Genomic DNA, 20,728 nt, shown 5'->3' with positions numbered 1-20,728 from the left:
AGGCGGCCAGATCATTAGAGGCCACGAGTTTGAGACCAGACTGGCCAACATGGTGAAACCCATCTCTACTAAAAACACAAAACATTAGGCTGGGAGCGCTGGCTCACGCCTGTAATCCTAGCACTTTGGGAGGCCGAAGTGGGAGGATCACAAGGTCAGGAGTTCGAGACCAACCTGGCCAACACAGTGAAACCCCATCTTGGCCGGGCGCGGTGGCTCACGCTTGTAATCCCAGCACTTTGGGAGGCCGAGGCGGGCGGATCACAAGGTCAGGAGATCGAGACCACGGTGAAACCCCGTCTCTACTAAAAATACAAAAAAATTAGCCGGGCGTGGTGGCGGGCGCCTGTAGTCCCAGCTACTCGGAGAGGCTGAGGCAGGAGAATGGCGTGATCCCGGGAGGCGGAGCTTGTAGTGAGCCAAGATCGCGCCACTGCACTCCAGCCTGGGTGACAGAGAGTGGGACTTCCTCTCAAAAAATTTAAAAAGGAATATGCAACAATATAAGCTACAAAATTTAAATATCCAATAAATTTTAAGTTTAAATAAATTTGCTGTATCAGAGGACAAAAAGAAAATATTGTTACTGTTTGTCACACATACTGTTTAATCCTACTAATTGGTACTGTTAAGTAGTCCTATTGTGGTTTTGTTCAAATAGCATTTATGCAACAGTACAGTTAATAATATGGAACTATATAATTTTTTTTTTTTTTGAGACAGTCTCGCTCTGTCGCCCAGGCTGGAGTGCAGTGGCGCGATCTCGGCTCACTGCAAGCTCCGCCTCCGAGGTTCAGGCCATTCTCCTGCCTCAGCCTCCCGAGTAGCTGGGACTACAGGCGCCTGCAACCACGCCCGGCTAATTTTTTGTATTTTTAGTAGAGACGGGGTTTCACTGTGTCAGCCAGGACGGTCTCAATCTCCTGACCTCGTGATCTGCCCGCCTCGGCCTCCCAAAGTGCTGGGATTACAGGCGCCCGGCCTAAAGTGGTAAGTTTTTGTAATTCATTTTTCTTTTTTTTTTTTTTTGAGACAGTCTTGCTCTGTTGGCCAGGTTGAAGTGCAGTGGAGCAATGTTGGCTCACTGCAACCTCCGTCTCCCGGGCTCAAGCAATTCTGCCTCATCCTCCCGAGTAGCTGGGATTACAGGCATGTGCCACCATGCCCGGCTAATTTTTGTATTTTTGGTAGAGACGTGTTTTCACCATGTTGGGTCTTGAACTCCTGACCTCAGGTGATACGCCCGCCTCGGCTTCCCAAAGTGTTGGGATTACAGGTGTGAGCCACCGCGCCCGGCTAGCTTTTGTAATTCTTATCTATCACATTAAGGCTCTTGTCCAGTGTGGTTGTGTTCTGGGGCGGTCCCTGACTCCGCCCCTCACAAGCCCCGCCCCCGCAACAGGCCCCGCCTCCTGAACTTCGGTGCTTCCGACCCCGCCTCCGCAGAGTCCAGGCTTCGCCCTCGTGACAGGTGGTGTTGGTGTAGTTAAGGAGGAGGGCTCGCTTTTTTTGGTTCAGGTTGTCATGGTGGCGCCGAGCCCGCCTTGCCGGCCTTGTCTTTTCCGGTCTCAGTCTGGCGTGGCAGCGGAGGCAGGCAGCATTAGGTCTTTCAGTCCCTCTCTGTCATGGCGACGCCCTGCCTCTTCTTCCGGCCACAGCCTGTCATGGCGGCACCCGAAGTAGTCCCTGCTGGGACCAGCCTTTTCTGTTGCCCTGGTTCTTCCTAGTCCAGGCTGCCATGGCGGCGCTCAGGGCTTACCGGAAGTAAGATTTCGGAAGTGAGGCGTTCCTCTGTCCGGAAGTGAGCGCGGCGCTAGGAAAGATGGCGGCAGCGGCGGCGGTGGGCAACGCGGTGCCCTGCGGGGCCCGGCCTTGCGGGGCCCGGCCTGACGGGCAGCCCAAGCCCGGGCCGCAGCCGCGCGCGCTCCTTGCCGCCGGGCCGGCGCTCATAGCTAACGGTGACGAGCTGGTCGCTGCCGTGTGGCCGTACCGGCGGTTGGCGCTGCTGCGGCGCCTCACGGTGCTGCCATTTGCGGGGCTGCTCTACCCGGCCTGGTTGGGTGCCGCAGCCGCTGGCTGCTGGGGCTGGGGCAGCAGTTGGGTGCAGATCCCCGAAGCCGCGCTGCTCGTGCTTGCCACCATCTGCCTCGCGCACGCGCTCACTGTCCTCTCGGGGCATTGGTCTGTGCACGCGCATTGCGCGCTCACCTGCACCCCGGTAAGTGTGTACGCGCGAGCCCGACCCCCAGCACTGTCGGGCCTCGCCGTGGGTCCCAGCTGCGGCCTTCCTGTCGGTCACCATCGCGACCTGGGCCACTCATCTGCCTGGCCTGGGTTCCCAGGGGCACCCTCTACACTTCGCGCAGGCTTAATCATGACTCCTCTGCTGACTTGCTGCATGCCTGGTGCGGGTTATTTCCTTTTTCTGAAGTCTTCCTTGTTATGGTTATTTAGATTCAGTAATGTAATACTTGTAAAAGGCTTAGCGCAGGGCCCAGCATACGTCGCCCAGGTCAGGTAGGAGTTATTACTGCTAGTTCCCATATTAGCGACTACTCTTGTTCTGGAAACGGCCCTACCTTCCATCTCATCTGTCTCCTACCTTGGTTTTCAAAGTGTAAGGCAAGACCACTGGGATAGGTTTCCCCCATCTATGAAGCTTAGTTGGTTCTTAGACTGAACCAAGTCTTGCTGTCTAGTGCTTAGTGGTCTTCTATACTGTGATGGAAAGGAGCATGAAATGCAGTTAATTACAATGTTGAAGAGAGGCAGAGGTGTTTATGAGCGAGTCACTTACATGATGTCTTTCCGCAAAATGAGGGTGGTGATAGTGAGTTCTGCTCTGGATACAACAGCAAGCAAGGTCGCGCTCCTGACCCACAGTTTAGAGTTCTGAGTGACCAAGTGTCGGAGGAGGAGTTGGTGACTGTGAGCTTCCCTGGGCCTGAAGCAGTGACTGTGTCATCTCTCTCTGGGCCTGCGTCAGGTGACACCAGTAGGTTTGGAGCCATGGACACTGAGGTATATCAGGAAGCTTCCCCTCTGATCCCAGGAGTGTGTTTGCCTCAAGAAGAGGAAAAGGGAACAGCATCAAGGGCGACAGAAAGACAGAAGCCCCCCACCCTGGCTGGCTCTGAATGTGGGTAGAATCCTCATTCTCCTCTCCTGAGAGACTGAAGCTGTTCTGTCCTTCAGAGAGACTATCCCAGGGGAGGAGCTCAACTTGGTGGCTTTGAGGTAGTACAATGAAAGACACCAATGAGGGACAAAATAGAGGAGGGGTTAAGGGGACTGTGGCACCGCTCAAACTTCAGCTGCCTTTTGACCTGCAGCTAAGCAGCTTAGCTCTTAACTTCCTCTCCAGGGATGGAGAAGTGGGAGGAGCTGAACAGCCATCAGCCAGGAGAGGTGGATCTGGGTTTGATTCAGATCTCAGAAAGGGCTGCTTCTGCTCTCTGAGTTTCAATTTTCCCCTTCTGTAAACTGAGAACCGTAACACCTACTGGCTGCCATCGTGAGAAGCGAAAATGATATCTGCAAAGTGCCCGCCCTGGGGCCATCACAGTGTATAGCCTCTTGTACGTTTCTTCCGTGACATCACGTTTGTAGTTATATGATTGTTGTTATTTGCTGCCTGCTTTGGAGGCCCATGAACCACCTGTGCGGTGGCGGTGGCGCTTTGTTTCTGTGGGTCATCATTGTGCTCCCCCCATCTCCATGCAGCTCGGTCTAGCAGAGCAGCAGAGGGATGGATGCGGTTCACGGGATCCAGGGAGCACTGAATGAGCTCCATTCAACATTTCTGTGTCTTAGATGCTGGGGAAACAGCAGTGAACAAAACAGGCAAATCCCCCTGCCTTTGTGGTATTACTGGGAGGGAGAACTCATAGTCAGCAGTTGATGCTGAAGAGAGATGACATCTAACATCAGGACAGGATGGGACATTGCGAGGAACTTTAGATGGGGCAGCCAGGGAGGGGCTCCTGAGAAGGTGATGTTTCAGCAAAAGCCTGAGGCAGCAAGGGAGCTGTGTGAATGTGTATTCCGGGCAGAGAAAACAGCACATGCCAAGGCCCTTTGCTGAGGCAGGGTCGAGCCCCATGTGCGTGTGGAGCTGTGGAGTGTAGTGAGCAGGGTTGGTGGAAGAGGCAGAGCTGAGCAGGAGGCCAGGGGGCCTGTGATGGGGGCAGGGGCTTGGCTCATGTGAGGACGTACTGGGTGGGTGCCTGGCAGCCTTCTTCCTATTTGAGTTCATGTCACCATCAGCAGAGCAGAGCCCTGGGCATTAGGTGCTATCTGTGCACCCAGCTTCCCAGCTTTTTTTTTGGTTGTTGTTGTTGTTTTGTTTTGTTTTTGAGATGGAGTCTGGCTCTGTTGCCCAGGCTGGAGTGCAGTGGCACAATCTTGGCTCACTGCAACCTCTGCCTCCCAGGTTCAAGTGATTGTTCTGCTTCAGCCTCCTGGGTAGCTGAGACTACAGGTGCCTGCCACCATGCCCAGCTAATTTTTATATTTTTAGTAGAGACGGGGTTTCACCATATTGGCCAGGCTGGTCTCAAATTCCTGACCTCGTGATCCCCCCCTGCCTCGGCCTCCCAAAGTGCTGGGATTACAGGCGTGAGCCACTGCGCCCAGCCTTTTTATTTTGAGACAGAGTCCTTCTCTGTCGCCCAGGCTGGAGTGCAGTGGGGCGATCGCAGCTCACTGCAAGCTCTGCCTCCTTGGTTCACGCCATTCTCCTGCCTCAGCCTCCCAAGTAGCTGGGACTACAGACGCCTGCCACCACGCCCAGCTAATTTTTTGTATTTTTAGTAGAGATGGGGTTTCACCATGTTAGCCAGGATGGTCTCAATCTCCTGACGTCGTGATCCACCCACCTTGGCCTCCCAAAGTGCTGGGGTTACAGGTGCAAGCCACTGTGCCTGGCTGGTTTTTTTTGGTTTTTTTTTTGTTTGTTTTAATTGAGATAGGATCTCACTCTGTCACCCAGGCTGGAGTGCAGTGTTGCAATCTCAGTTCACTGCAACCTCCGCCTCCCAGTTCAAGAGATTCTCCTGCCTCAGCCTCCTAAGTAGCTGGGATTACAGGTGTGCACCACTATGTCTGGCTCATTTTTGTATTTTTAGTTGAGACAGGGTTTCGCCACATTGGCCAGGCTGAACACGAACTCCTGGCCTCAAGTGATCTGCCCGCCTTGGCCTCCCGAAGTGCTGGGATTATGGATGTGAGTCACCGCGCCCAGCCTTGTTCTCCCAGCTTTAAGTGTGGCACCAGAGGCACAGCAAGGTGGTCTCCTTTGTCCTGATGACAGACGAGGGAGTGACAGAGGCAGCACCAGAGCCCAGTGGCATTTCAGAATATACCCATAGAGCTGCTATACCCAAAACCTCCCGGGGAGGTCTTGGAACTGTAGGTTGAGAAGAGCTAAGCCGCAGTGCTTTCTTTGTCTCTGTCAGGAGTACGATCCCAGCAAAGCGACCTTTGTGAAGGTGGTGCCAACCCCCAACAATGGCTCCACGGAGCTTGTGGCCCTGCACCGCAATGAGGTAGGGACTGCCTGCTGGGCTCCTGGAGGAGGGGCTTGAGTGGGATTCCCAGGCGTTGACACCCCAAGGTCAGGGGCCTCTAAAGCAAACACACCTTCTACCACAGGGCGAAGACGGGCTCGAGGTGCTGTCCTTCGAATTCCAGAAGATCAAGTATTCCTACGATGCCCTGGAGAAGAAGCAGTTTCTCCCCGTGGCCTTTCCTGTGGGAAACGCCTTCTCATACTATCAGAGCAACAGAGGCTTCCAGGAAGACTCAGAGATCCGAGCAGCTGAGAAGAAATTTGGGAGCAACAAGTGAGTCTATTTATTTACTATTATTTTGTTTTTATTTTATTTTTTATTTTTGAGATTGAGTCTCACTCTCACCCAGGCTGGAGTGCAGTGACGCGATCTCAGCTGACCCCAACCTCCGTCTCCCCAGTTCAAGGGATTCTCCTGCCTCAGCCTGCCAAGCACCTGGGAATACAGGCTCCCCCCACCACGCCTGGCTAATTTTTGTATTTTTAGTAGAGACGGGGGTTTCACCATGTTGGCCAGGCTGTTCTTGAACTCCTGACCTCAGGTGATCCTCCCATGTTGGCCTCCCAGAGTGCTGGGATTACAGGCATGAGCCACTGCACCCGGCCAAATCTGCCCTTTTAGCCAAATGTCCCAGGTGACCGTGATGCCGTTTGAGCAACGTGCTCTAAGTCCAGTCTCCCCTGAACTTGCCTGCTGGCAGGAACCCCAGAGGGTCTGCAGCTGGAAGCCCGTGCCCTGGGGTGTGAGACCTTGAGTGTAAGGTTCTTCACAGGAGTCTAGTCTGTGGCCCCTCCTCAGCAACAGCTTCATTTTAAATTCTTTTAAAATGTTTGTTTATTTGTGTAGAGATGGGGTCTCGCCATGTTGCCCAGGCTTGTCTCAAACTCCTGGCCTCAAGGAGTCCTCCTAAATCAACATCCCAAAGCGCTGGGATTACAGGCATGAGTCACTGCACCCAACCTAAACGTTTCAGTCCTCACTGTTTCGAGTCTACGCATCTCAGCGCTTCAGGAATGGTGACGAACACAGTGACCATGTCTGCCCTTTTGTACTGAGTACAATGGCCAGTGTGCGGTGCACACCCTCTCCCTTCATCTTCACCAAAACTGCAAATGCTGACACATGGCTGGGAGCCAGAGAACTGGGCTCCAAACCCCGTCATGGCCTTGTTACGGTGGTCCTCAACCTGGAAACCCACAGAACACCTAGGGAGCTCTTTCCTGACTTAATCACTGTTCAGAGATTACAAATATGTTGACTACAACTATCAATCTAATACAAGGATTTATAAGAAACATTTAGCGACTTCCCCTACCCCAAGTTGGCCAGTCACATTAATGGCCTGTGGCAACTACGTTCCCTTTCATGCTGTTCTTACTCACGCAAAGGTATCCAGCAAGATACAACGGAAGGGCTTATTGTTTGATAGCAGTGGGGTTGCTCTTTGGTTTCCTCTTCTCACATCCCGTACATAAGACGTCCATGCAGTTAAAGGGCAGAGCGAGAATGACCCTCGTTGACATGACTGGTGCCCTGATCAGATTGGACCATGGCACAGAGTACTGCAGAACACACCCTTAGGCCCGAGTCCTTGCATTCTCGAGCTTTTTTTTTTTTTTAGAGACAGGGTCTCACTCTGTTACCCAGGCTGAAGTGCAGTGGTGTAATCATGGCTCACTGCAGCCTTGAACTCCTGGGCTCAAGCATTCGTCCTGCCTCAGCTTCCCAAATAGCTGGGATCACAGGCACATACCACCACCCCCAGCTAATTTTTAAGTTTTTTGTAAAGAGAAGGTCTCACTGTGTTGCCCAGGCTAGTTTCTGACTCCTGGGCTCAAGCACTCCTCCTGCCTCGGCCTCCCAAAGTGCTGGGATTACAGGCGTGAACCACCCTACTCGACCCATTCTGGGGCTTTAATTCAGGAATCGTAGAAAATCTCAGCTTTGGTGGGGCTGGGTCTCAGTGTCTTCTGCTATCTGTAGCTTCAGGGCCTCCATCCTTCAATCAGAGGTTCCTTCTCTACTTGCTGCATCACTCGACCAGATGATGGGCTCTCGTCTGACACCAGCCCCAGGCTGCCGGGAAGAGCATATTGCAGATTCAGGAGCTTCATCTGTTTAATGCAGAGCCGAGGGCTGTGGGCGGGCAGCCTGTCTACCCCAGGCGCAGCCAGGATGAGGGAGAGCCACAGTCAAATGGATCCTCCTACCTGGAAGCTCGCCAGGGCTCCCGACACCCACATATGGCTCTTGGTTTCTTGAGAGCGGCCTGCCATGCTCAGGTTGGAGGGGTCAGGGTGGAGACTCCATACCCCAGAGGCCTTGCCCTGGGAACAGGATGGGGCCTGGTCTCTTGCAGGGCCGAGATGGTGGTGCCTGACTTCTCGGAGCTTTTCAAGGAGAGAGCCACAGCCCCCTTCTTTGTATTTCAGGTAAGGCAGCAGCTCTGGCCCATCTCTCCATTTCCTGCCTTGGGGCTTTCGTAGCCGGATCAAGCCTGCCCACCACTTCTAAACCTGGAAGCCTCTCCCCATCCTCACACATCCGATCTGGCGGGCAGAAGGGGCTCATGGGAACAGGGCGGGTAGGGCAAGGACAAGACAGGCTGGCATCCCACAGGTGTTCTGTGTGGGGCTCTGGTGCCTGGATGAGTACTGGTACTACAGCGTCTTCACGCTATCCATGCTGGTGGCGTTCGAGGCCTCGCTGGTGCAGCAGCAGATGCGGAACATGTCGGAGATCCGGAAGATGGGCAACAAGCCCCACATGATCCAGGTGTGGCTGCCGGGGAGACCCAGGTGGGGGTTGCGGCACAGATGCGGCTTCTGTGCTGACACCCGTGCCCCACCCAGGTCTACCGAAGCCGCAAGTGGAGGCCCATTGCCAGTGACGAGATCGTACCAGGGGACATCGTCTCCATCGGTGAGGCCAGGTTCTGCTCAGTCCCAGTGGGAGCCCCAGCCTCAGGGCCTCTGGCCAACCCTCTTGCCTCTGCCCTGCAGGCCGCTCCCCACAGGAGAACCTGGTGCCGTGTGACGTGCTTCTGCTGCGAGGCCGCTGCATCGTAGATGAGGCCATGCTCACGGGGGAGTCCGTGCCACAGATGAAGGTACTTGGTGGAGGATGGGGATTCTCAAGCTGTTCAGGAGGAAACAGGCCAAGAGGTGGAGGCCTAGGGGGTGGCGGGGATCCCCCTCAGGCACAGGCGGAGGAGGCAGTGTGGGTGCGGAGGAGGCAGTGTGGGCACGGATGGGCTTTGTGGACTGGGGAGCTGGGTGGTGGGGGCGAGGAAGGAGATGAGAGAGCCAAGGGCATCCAGGGTACATTGGTGCCCTGGGATATCAGACCAAGGTGGGCTGGGAGCAGCCCAGATTGGGTGAGTCCCGGACGAGGCCAAGTGCAGGCCCCAGAGAGCAGGCACTGTGAGTGCAATGGGGAGAAGACAGGACGGGGCGAGGGTGAGGACCCGGGAGCTGGGTGGGATGTGCTGGTTGGGTGGGGAGCCCCCTGGCTCATTCCAGCCTCAAGGTCCAGCTGTCCAGGAACTCAGATGGAGAAGGAAGCAAGGTAGGCCTGGCCATCCAGATTCACGATCTTCCCCAGGAGCCCATCGAAGACCTCAGCCCAGACCGGGTGCTGGACCTCCAGGCCGACTCCCGGCTACACGTCATCTTCGGGGGCACCAAGGTGGTGCAGCACATCCCCCCACAGAAAGCCACCACGGGCCTGAAGCGTAGGTGCCTCATGGGCGTCTGGGGGTATCTGGGCTCCCACCCCCTTTGCTTGTCTGCTTGATCGTGAGGGAGTCAGGATGAGGAGACAGGCATGACGGTGACTCTGCTTCACTCCCCAGCGGTTGACAGCGGATGCGTGGCCTACGTCCTGCGGACCGGATTCAACACATCCCAGGTGCAGGGCCGGGTCTGGGGAGGGCGGGCCCCAGGGCAGTTGGACAGCCAAGGTATCAGCCCTTTCCGACCCCAGAACATCTGCCCCACGGGCTGACTCTGGCAGCACAGCTCTGGACCTGAGCCAGGGTGCAGAGGCCACCCCAAGATCAGGCCCACGCTTCCAGGCCTGAGCTGCTGGAGGGAGTCCACACAGCAGAAAGGCTGTCCCTCCATTCCTCCAGGGCAAGCTGCTGCGCACCATCCTCTTCGGGGTCAAGAGGGTGACTGCGAACAATCTGGAGACCTTCATCTTCATCCTTTTCCTCCTGGTGTTTGCCATCGCTGCAGCCTCCTATGTATGGATTGAAGGTAAGCACCACGGCCTCCGTGGTCCCCTGCGCCCGCCCTCCGAGGCTCCAGGCTGGCAGGCCCTGTCTCCACAGGTACCAAGGACCCCAGCCGGAACCGCTACAAGCTGTTTCTGGAGTGCACCCTGATCCTCACCTCGGTCGTGCCTCCTGAGCTGCCCATCGAGCTGTCCCTGGCCGTCAACACCTCCCTCATCGCCCTGGCCAAGCTCTGTGAGTGTGTCAAATGGGATGGGGTGCTGAGTGGGCTGGGGCCAAGCAGGACCCCTGACCTCACTCCCACCCCTAGACATGTACTGCACAGAGCCCTTCCGGATCCCCTTTGCTGGCAAGGTCGAGGTGTGCTGCTTTGACAAGACGGGGACCTTGACCAGTGACAGCCTGGTGGTGCGCGGTGTGGCCGGGCTGAGGTAAGCGTCAGGGGCCCTGTAGCAAAGGTCACCCAGATGGGGTTTCTGGGAAGTCGAGAGACAGGTGGCCCATCCACCCCAAGCCCTTGCAGTGAGGGCCCTTCAGAGGCCCTGCCTCAGGGGTTCATTTCCAGGGGCTCCCCACAAAGTCCTGGCTGTCAGCCATGGCAGCAGCACGGGGGCTCAGCTCAGGCCTGGAACATCCCACACCAGCCGTGCGACCGCATGACCCCCATGCACAATGCCTGGCTTCTGGGGGCATCTGTGAAGCAGGTGTGGGTCTCACAAAGACCCATTTGGCTCCCAGGCCCCCCAGTGACAGGCACAGAATGAATGGCCTTGGGGGTCCTTCCGCTGGTGGAGATGCAGCTTCGCCCTACCCACCTGCACTCTGTAACCAGCTGTTCCCCGTCCTTGCAGAGACGGGAAGGAGGTGACCCCAGTGTCCAGCATCCCTGTAGAAACACACCGGGCCCTGGCCTCGTGCCACTCGCTCATGCAGCTGGACGACGGCACCCTCGTGGGTGACCCTCTAGAGAAGGCCATGCTGACGGCCGTGGACTGGACGCTGACCAAAGGTGAGGGGCTGGGGCCTCAGGCCCAGCAAGGGGGAGCCACTGGCTCTCATAGCCCTAGGCAGGTGGGCTGCACTGCTCAGAGGATCTTGGGGACAGGCAGGCCTACAGCTCTGAAGCTCCCCGAGGTGGGTGGCCAGAGGCTCACTTTAGACCCAGGACAGGCCACGTCCTTGGGTGTCCCTCTGGGTTGGAATCTGCCCTGCCCTGGCCGAAGCCACAGTGCCAGGGTCCTCCAAGCCCAGGTCTACTAGCTCTGGACCAACCCCTGCTCTAGCCGAGAGCCCCGGATCAGGCCCTGGGGGAGGCAGGAGGGAGGTGGGGGAGGCCGGGGTGAGAGGTAGGGGCTTGGCTGCCTCTTTGGAGCAAAGCCCCTCAGGACTCGTACTTATTTGTTTCCAGATGAGAAAGTATTCCCCCGAAGTATTAAAACTCAGGGGCTGAAAATTCACCAGCGCTTTCATTTTGCCAGTGCCCTGAAGCGAATGTCCGTGCTTGCCTCGTATGAGAAGCTGGGCTCCACTGACCTCTGCTACATCGCGGCCGTGAAGGGGGCCCCCGAAACTCTGCACTCCATGGTGAGCTGGCCCCAGCCTGGGGTGCAGGGCGGGGGCGCGGGGCAGCCCGTGACATCCCCCTGCATTCCCTGCAGTTCTCCCAGTGCCCACCCGACTACCACCACATCCACACCGAGATCTCCCGGGAAGGAGCCCGCGTCCTGGCGCTGGGGTACAAGGAGCTGGGACACCTCACTCACCAGCAGGTACGGGCCCAGGCTCCCCCACCGCCTTCACCATGTGCCTGGCCCGTCAGCTACTCCCTGAGTCATCTTCTGTGTCCTACAGTGCCAGGTTGAATGGTTGTGATTTTGTCCTACTTGCCCTACCTCCAGCTTCTACCTTTGGAGACTCCAAATGACACTCAGTCTGTCCCCTGCTGTGGGGACCCACCCAGTCCTGGTTCACGCAGAGCACACGCAGGCGTTACCTGCCCTAGTCCTGGTGTGTCCCTAGCTCTACTATTCTGCCCTGGTCTTGGGCAGGGCTTGGTGGCATCCTCAGCCCTCTCACCCATCCATCCTCCACAAAGCCCACCCTCCGCCTCCACCACCAGCACGTCTGCCGCTTGGCTTCTTCCTGGGCTCTCGTTCGTTCTGCTTGCACCCTACAGCTGCGGATCCTTCCAGAATTTAGCCTCAGGTTGCAGTGCTGTGTGCAGAGCCCAGGCCACAGCTCACAGCCTGCGTGCTCTGCCCTGTTCCTGCACCCGGAGCCCCCTTCCCGGTGACACAGGTCCTCATCACCTTCGTAGTGGCCACTTCTGAGGCCTTTCCACCCCTCTCTGGATTCCGTTCTCACCTCCTCTCTCATGGCACTCAGCACTCCGATTTCTGTGACTTTCTCGATCATGCATCTTCCCTGGTGCAGTGTGAGCTCCCTAAGGCCAGGGGTCTGTGCCCAGTCTCTGGTATGTGGTGGAGCCCCAGTGAGTAAAAGTTCATGGCTAAACTCCAATATTACTGGGAGAGTCCCTACTTTGTTGACTCGGAAACTGAGCCACAAGGGACTCTGTGATGTGCCCATGTCCACAACCAGGACATAGAGCCACATTTGGGGGACCCAGACCCCCCAGTCACTGCCAGATCCCACCCCTCGAGTGTGCCTGGTACCCTCCTGGCGTTTCTCCCCTCCCAACCCTCACATGTGCCCACTACAGGAACAGGGCCTTCCATCGTCCCCATGGCTCCCAGCGCATGGTCAGAGCTCAGGAAATGCAGAGTGTGGGCAGAGGGAGGGACAGATGGTGAGGGTGCCCCTGTCTGTCCACAGGCCCGGGAGGTCAAGCGGGAGGCCCTGGAGTGCAGCCTCAAGTTCGTCGGCTTCATTGTCGTCTCCTGCCCGCTCAAGGCTGACTCCAAGGCCGTGATCCGGGAGATCCAGAATGCGTCCCACCGGGTATGGGATGGTGCTGGGCTCCACCCTCTCCATGGGAAATAGAGGCGAGGAGATGACAGTTACAGCTTCGTGGTGGGGAGGGCACCCAGGTCTCACAGGCTGCATGTTTTAGCTGAGCAAGATCATAGCTCAGGTGCTAACGTTGCCGCTGGCCCGAGGACACTCTGGGACCCGCCTGTGCTGGCTCCTCTCACCTCCACAGACCACTCCCCTCACCCCCCGCATCATGGAAAGGTGGGGGCGCTTCTCTCCACTTCCCCAATCCACCGCCATCCTAGAGAGAAGGAAGCTGAGGCTGGGGAGTTGAGGGGTGGGGGGCACTGTCTGCCTGTCTTGGTGGCTTGTGTTTTATATTTTGGGACTTAGGGTGTTTTTTTAGGGTATAAGGGGTGAGTGAGCCATCTCAGAGGATGATGACTCTGGGTCAGATGGGTGATGTGATTAGTCCCCACCAAGCCCAGAGGTCATGGTCCCATCCTCCTCTTTGCTGAAATATTACCCCCATGGGCAGCTACCAAGCCAAGAGGGTCCAGCTCAGGGGCAGGTTGCTCATTTGTATTGCAAATCCAAGCTAAGGGTGTCTTCAGAAGGACACACATACACATGTCATTTGTGTAAAATGACCTGGATTGGGGTGGATTGTGGCCCTTGGAAGCCCATTCAGCATCTCGGTTAGAGGCCCAGGATCTCCCACCGTGGCCTGCCTTAGAAGGAGACTTGGCAGCCTTGTCTCTGGCCTAGAGCTTGGCTCCAGGGTGCCCTACTGAGCATCTGCCCCTCTTTCCCCAAGGTGGTCATGATCACGGGAGACAACCCGCTCACTGCATGCCACGTGGCCCAGGAGCTGCACTTCATTGAAAAGGCCCACACGCTGATCCTGCAGCCTCCTTCCGAGAAAGGTGAGGCCCTAGCCCGGCCCACGGTGGGGGAAGGGGGACCCTGAGTCCAAGAACAGCTCACATCGTAACAGCCCACCTGTGTGCCAGGCCTCAGCAGCACGGTGTCTGCAAATGCCTGGCACCACGGTGGCACCACTACTCACAGCCCTGGCCCACTGGGCACCTCAGACAGCATGTGAGCCTTCACTGGGTCACAGGTCCCAGGATGTGCGGCATGTAGGTGTTTACCATAATGAGGCGATAGTCTGACTGCCAGCTCAGGTTTCCTGTGCACTCATGGGCAGATACTGCTCCTACCATGCTTACTCCCCATCCTCAGCGTCATCCTGATTTCCCACCCTATTTGGCCCGGCAAGCTGCCCATGTACCGAGTGCTCCCTTCCCGAGCACAGGGACAGCTGTCATCCTCAGCCACAGTTGATGGCACAGTTTGCCCAGTGCTCAGCCTGACCAGACCCCAGGCGGAGCGCTCCATGCGTGTTACTGCGTTGGTCCCTCCACCCCATCCTGCACCACACGGGGTGGCTTGCCTTCCCCATGCCACAGAGGAGGAAGCTGGCTGGGTCAGCTCTCGGGGCCCCTGCTTTGTAGAGAAGGGACAGAGGCTCAGAAGTGAACCCACTTGCCCAGGTCACTTGATGTCCCCATGGCTAAGAATTGGAATCCAGACAGCCTGACAGCAGAGCTCAAGGCTCCAACCTCTCCCCGGTGACCTCTTTGAGCAATGCCCTGGATTCAGATTGATGAAGAGGCAGACATAGAGACCCAGCCCCTCCCAGCTAGAGGTGTGGGGCTTACCAGATACCTGCCCCAGGGCTAGAGGTGAAGCCCCCGTGGGCGCACGCAGTTCAGGGCCTGCATGAGTGTTGACAGGGCCCTAAGAAGAACCACATGGAGCAGGGTTGCCTCAGGGCTACTGGCAGCAAACATTCACAGGTCTGGGCCAGAGCGGCTTCCAGAACCTCCAGGCCACCTCTCAGAAGACTCGGTCCCTGCCCTCCCTCTGTTCTGTTGGTCCCAGCCCTCCCCCTGTCCCAGCCCCAGCTACCGGGGTCTTCCAGGGCCTGGGGATTGTGGGCAGGTGGCATGGAGCGGATGAGCAGGACTGTTGATTGACAAGCGAAGCTGGTCTAGCAACAGCTGCAGCACAAGCCAGGTGGAGGTGTGCTGCCCTTCAGCTTGAGACGGTCCAGGGTGAGCAGGCCAGTGTCAGGAGGGCTGGTGGGCCACCCTTGGCCATCCTTAGCGCCCAGCATCCAAGCCAGGGCCAGCCAGCAAGAAAGGGGAAGTGGAGCAAGAGGATGTTGAGAACTCAGGGGCCCTGTCAGAGTGGGGAGGGGGCCCACCCCCGAGAAAACAGGATTTCAGAGAGGCCACGGGCACAGGGATAAATGAGGTGAGGGCCTGGTATGGGGTTTCCCAAGGAGAGCACAATAGCCCCCTTCTGTGTGTTTCAGGTTGGGGGGCCTTGCATGAGGTGGGGGCATGGCTTAGCTGGGGTCAGACTGCCCAGGTTCTAATCTGGCTGTGTCCTGTGCTCTCAGGCAAGTAGCTCAGGCCCCAGGCTCTTGGTTGCACCCTGCGTACCTGAGGGACGTTCTTTATGGAGTCCCCAGAGAAGGGCTGGGGGTCACCTGGGTGGGTAGGGAGGTGCTGGCTCCAGAGAGGAGAGACTGGCCGGTGCTGGGGTCCGAGTGGAGGGAGGGTGCTTCTGAGCCCGGGCAGCCAAGCCCCCAGCCCTAACCCTAGGTGCTGCCCGCAGGCCGGCAGTGCGAGTGGCGCTCCATTGACGGCAGCATCGTGCTGCCCCTGGCCCGGGGCTCCCCAAAGGCACTGGCCCTGGAGTATGCACTGTGCCTCACAGGCGACGGCTTGGCCCACCTGCAGGCCACCGACCCCCAGCAGCTGCTCCACCTCATCCCCCACGTGCAGGTGTTCGCCCGCGTAGCCCCCAAGCAGAAGGTATGCGCACAGCCCTAGGGGTCGGGCACAGAGGTAGGCACGCAGACCCTGCTCAGCCTGTCTCTGCCCACGCAGGAGTTTGTCATCACCAGCCTGAAGGAGCTGGGCTACGTGACCCTCATGTGTGGGGATGGCACCAACGACGTGGGCGCCCTGAAGCACGCTGATGTGGGTGAGTGCTGTGGGCTAGGGTGGTTCCTTCCTTTGTGGACCAGGTGTTGAGGACATGTCACTGAGCTAGAAAGACAGACCCGGCCCTTGGTGACAGCCATGGGGGCACTAATTCCTGTGAGGAAGCAGTGCAGGGGATGGGAGGGGGTGGCAAGGTCAGGGGCTTTGAGGGCAGGAAGGGATGCGAATATCCCAGGAACAGAGCAGGGTGAAGGCCAGAGGCCAGGAGAGAGGCAACAAGTTGGGAGAGTGACTCAGAAAACCCAGAGCTGAAGCCATGGGTTCATAGCCCCAACTCTCTGTCAAAAGCACACAGATGGCTGAGCACTGTGGCTCCTGCCTAAAATCCCAGTGCTTTGGGAGGCTGAGGTGGGAGGATCACTTGAGTCAGGGAGTTCAAGGCAGTGGTGTGATCCACTCTAACCTAAGTGACAGTGCAAGACCCTGTCTTTTTTTTTTTTTTTTTTTTTTTTTTTTGATGGAGCCTTGCTCTGTCACCCAGGCTGGAGTACAATGGCGCGATCTGGGCTCACTGCAACCTCCACCTCCTGGGTTCAAGCGATTCTCCTGCCTCAGCCTCCCAAGTAGCTGGGATTACAGGCACGTGCCACCATGCCTGGCTAATTTTTGTATTTTTAGTAGAGATGGGGTTTCACCATGTTGGCCAGAATGGTCTCCAACTCCTGACCTCAAGTGATCCACCCGCCTTGGCCTCCCAAAGTGCTAAGATTACAGGTGTGAACCACTGCATCCCACCGAACCCTGTCTTTTTTTTTTTTTTTTTTTTTTTTTTTTCGAGGTTTTTTTTTTTTTTTTGCCGGGGGGGGGGTGAGAAGGGGCGCACCTCCCTCCACCCAAACCTTCCGGCTCGGTTCAACCAATTCCCCCCCTTTTTTTTTTTTTTTTTTTTTTTTTTTTGAGACAGAGTTTCTCTCTTGTTGCCCAGGCTGGAGTGCAATAGCACGGTCTCAGCTCACTGCAACCTCTACTTCCGGGTTCAAGCAATTCTCCTGCTTCAGCCTCCCAAGTAGCTAGGATTACAGGCACCAGCCACCATGCCCATCTAATTTTTGTATTTTTAGTAGAGACGGGGTTTCACCATGTTGGCCAGGCTGGTCTCAGACTCCTGACTTCAGGTGATGCGCCTGCGTTGGCCTCCCAAAATACTGAGATTACAGGCGTGAGCCACCTCACCTGGCCTTTTTTTTTTTTTTTTTTTTTTTTTTTTTTTTTGCAAGAACACAGGTGTTAAATTGAACTTTAAAGATCAATCTTACGTTGTTTTTTTGCTTTTCCAATATTTATCTGCTTTTATCTACTAAAGCATTTATTGAGTGTTGTTTGCTTCCTAGAATCATGCTCCTTAGCTATTTCTTTTGAAATCACTTTAGGTTTTTTTGTTTTGTTTTGTTTTGTTTTGTTTTGAGACTGTCTCACTCTGTCGCGCAGGCTGGAGTGCGGTGGTGTGATCTCATCTCACTGCAACCTCCGCCTCCCGGGTTCAAGCGATTCTCCTGCCCCAGCCTCACGAGTAGCTGGAATTACAGGCACCTGCCACCACCCCTGGCTAATTTTTGTATTTTTAGCAGAGATGGGGTTTCACTATATCAGCCAGGCTGGTCTCAAACTCCTGACCTCAGGTGATCCGCCCACCTCAGCCTCCCAAAGTGCTGAGATAACAGGTGTGAGCCACTGCGCTCAGCCAAAATGAGTTTAGTTTTGACCCATCTTGTGTTGTGTGTTTTTTCATTGCATTTGTTGCGGGGGTTTGTTGTTGCTGGTTTGTTTTCTTAAAGTAGTTTGTAGAAAGCAACACGGGCACTCTCTGAGGTCTCCTTGGGGTGTCAGGTGAAATGGGGAAGTCTGGGAACTGTCTTCACGGGAGCCAGCTTGGGGACTTCAGGACCAGTGGCTCTGAAGCCAGCAATCTGCCCCTCCGTGGAGCCCGCTCCTCCGGGTCTGACACCCTCCTGTCCCCCCAGGTGTGGCGCTCTTGGCCAATGCCCCTGAGCGGGTTGTCGAGCGGCGACGGCGGCCCCGGGACAGCCCAACCCTGAGCAACAGTGGCATCAGAGCCACCTCCAGGACAGCCAAGCAGCGGTCGGGGCTCCCTCCCTCCGAGGAGCAGCCAACCTCCCAGAGGGTGAGTTCCAAGAGGGGAGGCGCTGCACCCCATCCTGGCCAGGGCTGACAGCCTGCTGCCTACCCTGCAGGACCGCCTGAGCCAGGTGCTGCGAGACCTCGAGGACGAGAACACACCCATTGTGAAACTGGGGGATGCCAGCATCGCAGCACCCTTCACCTCCAAGCTCTCGTCCATCCAGTGCAGTGAGTTGCCCGCCCCCGCTCCCCCTCCCTTCGTTCCCCCCTTGGCACCCCTACCCACACCCACACCTGCGTCCCCACCACCCTGCAGTCTGCCACGTGATCAAGCAGGGCCGCTGCACACTGGTGACCACGCTACAGATGTTCAAGATCCTGGCGCTCAATGCCCTCATCCTGGCCTACAGCCAGAGCGTCCTCTACCTGGAGGGGGTCAAGTTCAGTGACTTCCAGGCCACTCTACAGGGGCTGCTGCTGGCCGGCTGCTTCCTCTTCATCTCCCGTTCCAAGGTGGGCCCCAGAGGTGCTGGAAGTCCAGGGATGCATGGGCTTGCCAGGGCCAGGCTGATATAGGCACGGGAATTGTCATCCCCAAGTTACAGGACCCAGGGCCCCAGAGGTGGGGGCTGTAGCTGGGATGGCTCAGGAAATGCCGGCAGGGCAGGTGCGGACTGAGGCTCCCAGACCCCTCCAGGTGACACAGCTTAGGGTCCACACCTGTCCACAGGCAGGGGTCCCAGGGGTGGGCCCCACAGAGCCCCACAAACAAGGAACAATCATCAAGAGGGTAAAAAAACAACTAAGTGGGTCACAGGCTACACAGGACAGGCTGGTGGACACCTGGGGAGGCCTGTGCAACACTGACACTCAGGCCGAGGCGTAAAGAACCAGGGGGGCCAGCGGCCGGGAACTGAACACAAAGGCCCCAAACAGGCATGGGCTGACGCAGGGAGGCCCCGGTGGCTGGAGGGGTTGGGAGATCGGCTGGGCGGGACTGTGCCTGTCCCGTGGGCTCCAGGGAGGGCAGGATCTGCTTCATGATTCTCAGGCCCCTGTCGCTGCCACAGGGAGCCTGGATGGCAGAGCCAGGGCCAGGGAGGCAGCCCTGGGCTCAGGGGTGAGAGGCAGGCAGGGCTCCGGGGACTAGTGCCGACCCATGGAATCCCCCAGAATTTGGTGGTGGCTCTACACAAGGTCTCCCAGGAGGCAGGGGATGTTACTGCCTGCTGCGTGGGCAGGGTGGCCCCGAGTGACCCAGGTCCTGACTCCCCCACCCGCCTTGCTGCTGCAGCCCCTCAAGACCCTCTCCCGAGAACGGCCCCTGCCCAACATCTTCAACCTGTACACCATCCTCACCGTCATGCTCCAGTTCTTTGTGCACTTCCTGAGCCTCGTCTACCTGTACCGTGAGGCCCAGGCCCGGAGCCCTGAGAAGTAAGTGCTGCCTTGGAGGAGGTGATGTCCCTGCAGCTGAGAATAGCAGGAGGATGACTCCACAGACATCAGCAGGAGACCCTGGGGGTTGTCCAGGGTGCCCAGGGAGGGGCACTAGGCCAGGCAGAGCCTTAGCTCTGCGCCAGGGCAGCAGGAAGCCACAGAGTGTGTGTGAGCCGGAGCAGGAGAGGGGGCCCTGACTCCCATGTGTCCTTGCAGGCAGGAGCAGTTCGTGGACTTGTACAAGGAGTTTGAGCCAAGCCTGGTCAATAGCACCGTCTACATCATGGCCATGGCCATGCAGATGGCCACCTTCGCCATCAACTACAAAGTAAGGCCTGGGCCCCGCCCGAACATTCCCTGTCTGCCCACCCAGCCCCAGCCCATGAAGCCATCTGTCCCTCATCCCCACAGGGCCCGCCCTTCATGGAGAGCCTGCCCGAGAACAAGCCCCTGGTGTGGAGTCTGGCAGTTTCACTCCTGGCCATCATCGGCCTGCTCCTCGGCTCCTCGCCCGACTTCAACAGCCAGTTTGGCCTCGTGGACATCCCTGTGGAGGTCAGTGGCCCTGTGGAGGTGACCCTGGGGCTCAGCTTGATGGGTCCCTGTTCTGGCGGTGACCCTGGGCTGGGCTGCAGGTCTCCAGCTCACCATCCCTCCCTGCCCCGACAGTTCAAGCTGGTCATCGCCCAGGTCCTGCTCCTGGACTTCTGCCTGGCGCTCCTGGCCGACCGCGTCCTGCAGTTCTTCCTGGGGACCCCGAAGCTGAAAGTGCCTTCCTGAGATGGCAGTGCTGGTACCCACTGCCCACCCTGGCTGCCGCTGGGCGGGAACCCCACCAGGGCCCCGGGAGGGAACCCTGCCCCCAACCCCCCACAGCAAGGCTGTACAGTCTCGCCCTTGGAAGACTGAGCTGGGACCCCCACAGCCATCCGCTGGCTTGGCCCGCAGAACCAGCCCCAAGCCAGCACCTTTGGTAAATAAAGCAGCATCTGAGATTTTAAAAAGCCCTGCCTCCACCTCGTCTGTGCCACACGGTGTTTGCTGGGGGCTCGGGGACAGAGGGTCACTGAGGAAGGTCCCAGCACCCTCCCCACAGGCTGTGTGATGTTGGTGAAACCTTCCAGCACTTTCAGCACTTGAACATGGACTTGTCCCTGCCCAGAAAATTCAGTGCATATTTTCTAGTTTAACAAGCACCCCCATATTTTTGAGGTCTGTTTCACATTTTAACAACTCAGTTGCTGAGAGAAGCCTTAGGATGTGTGGTATTTTTTTCTTTCCCATAATACGTAACAGCACGCCTTCCTCTCGGGTGGTGTCTGAGACTTGAGGAATATGATCTGTATCATTACAAGTACTGACTCTGTCTGGTGGCTCAAGCCTGTAAT

At 57.2% G+C, this 20,728-nt stretch overlaps 1 protein-coding gene across 1 annotated transcript; it reads left to right on the top strand.

Annotated features, from left to right (window-relative positions):
- The first annotated feature begins 1,812 nt into the window (after nucleotides 1-1,812).
- ATP13A1 (ATPase 13A1) lies at nucleotides 1,813-20,344 on the top strand. Its single transcript, XM_032170258.2, has 26 exons — nucleotides 1,813-2,218; nucleotides 5,457-5,546; nucleotides 5,653-5,843; nucleotides 7,930-8,002; nucleotides 8,190-8,345; nucleotides 8,423-8,492; nucleotides 8,573-8,679; nucleotides 9,174-9,303; nucleotides 9,424-9,479; nucleotides 9,703-9,829; nucleotides 9,904-10,041; nucleotides 10,118-10,238; nucleotides 10,659-10,816; nucleotides 11,216-11,391; nucleotides 11,466-11,576; nucleotides 12,643-12,768; nucleotides 13,559-13,667; nucleotides 15,430-15,629; nucleotides 15,705-15,801; nucleotides 17,783-17,943; nucleotides 18,014-18,128; nucleotides 18,217-18,413; nucleotides 19,195-19,337; nucleotides 19,557-19,668; nucleotides 19,752-19,895; nucleotides 20,010-20,344. Exons 1-26 carry the CDS (start codon nucleotides 1,823-1,825, stop codon nucleotides 20,118-20,120), a joined length of 3,615 nt encoding a protein of 1,204 aa, XP_032026149.1. The 5' UTR covers nucleotides 1,813-1,822; the 3' UTR covers nucleotides 20,121-20,344.
- Nucleotides 20,345-20,728: the final 384 nt, after the last annotated feature.

The sequence above is a fragment of the Hylobates moloch genome, unplaced genomic scaffold, assembly GCF_009828535.3.
Source record: "Hylobates moloch isolate HMO894 unplaced genomic scaffold, HMol_V3 SCAFFOLD_12, whole genome shotgun sequence".
NCBI classification, from domain to species: domain Eukaryota; kingdom Metazoa; phylum Chordata; class Mammalia; order Primates; family Hylobatidae; genus Hylobates; species Hylobates moloch.
Note: the sequence above shows the minus strand (reverse complement) of the source record. Positions and strands in the feature narration are given on the sequence as shown.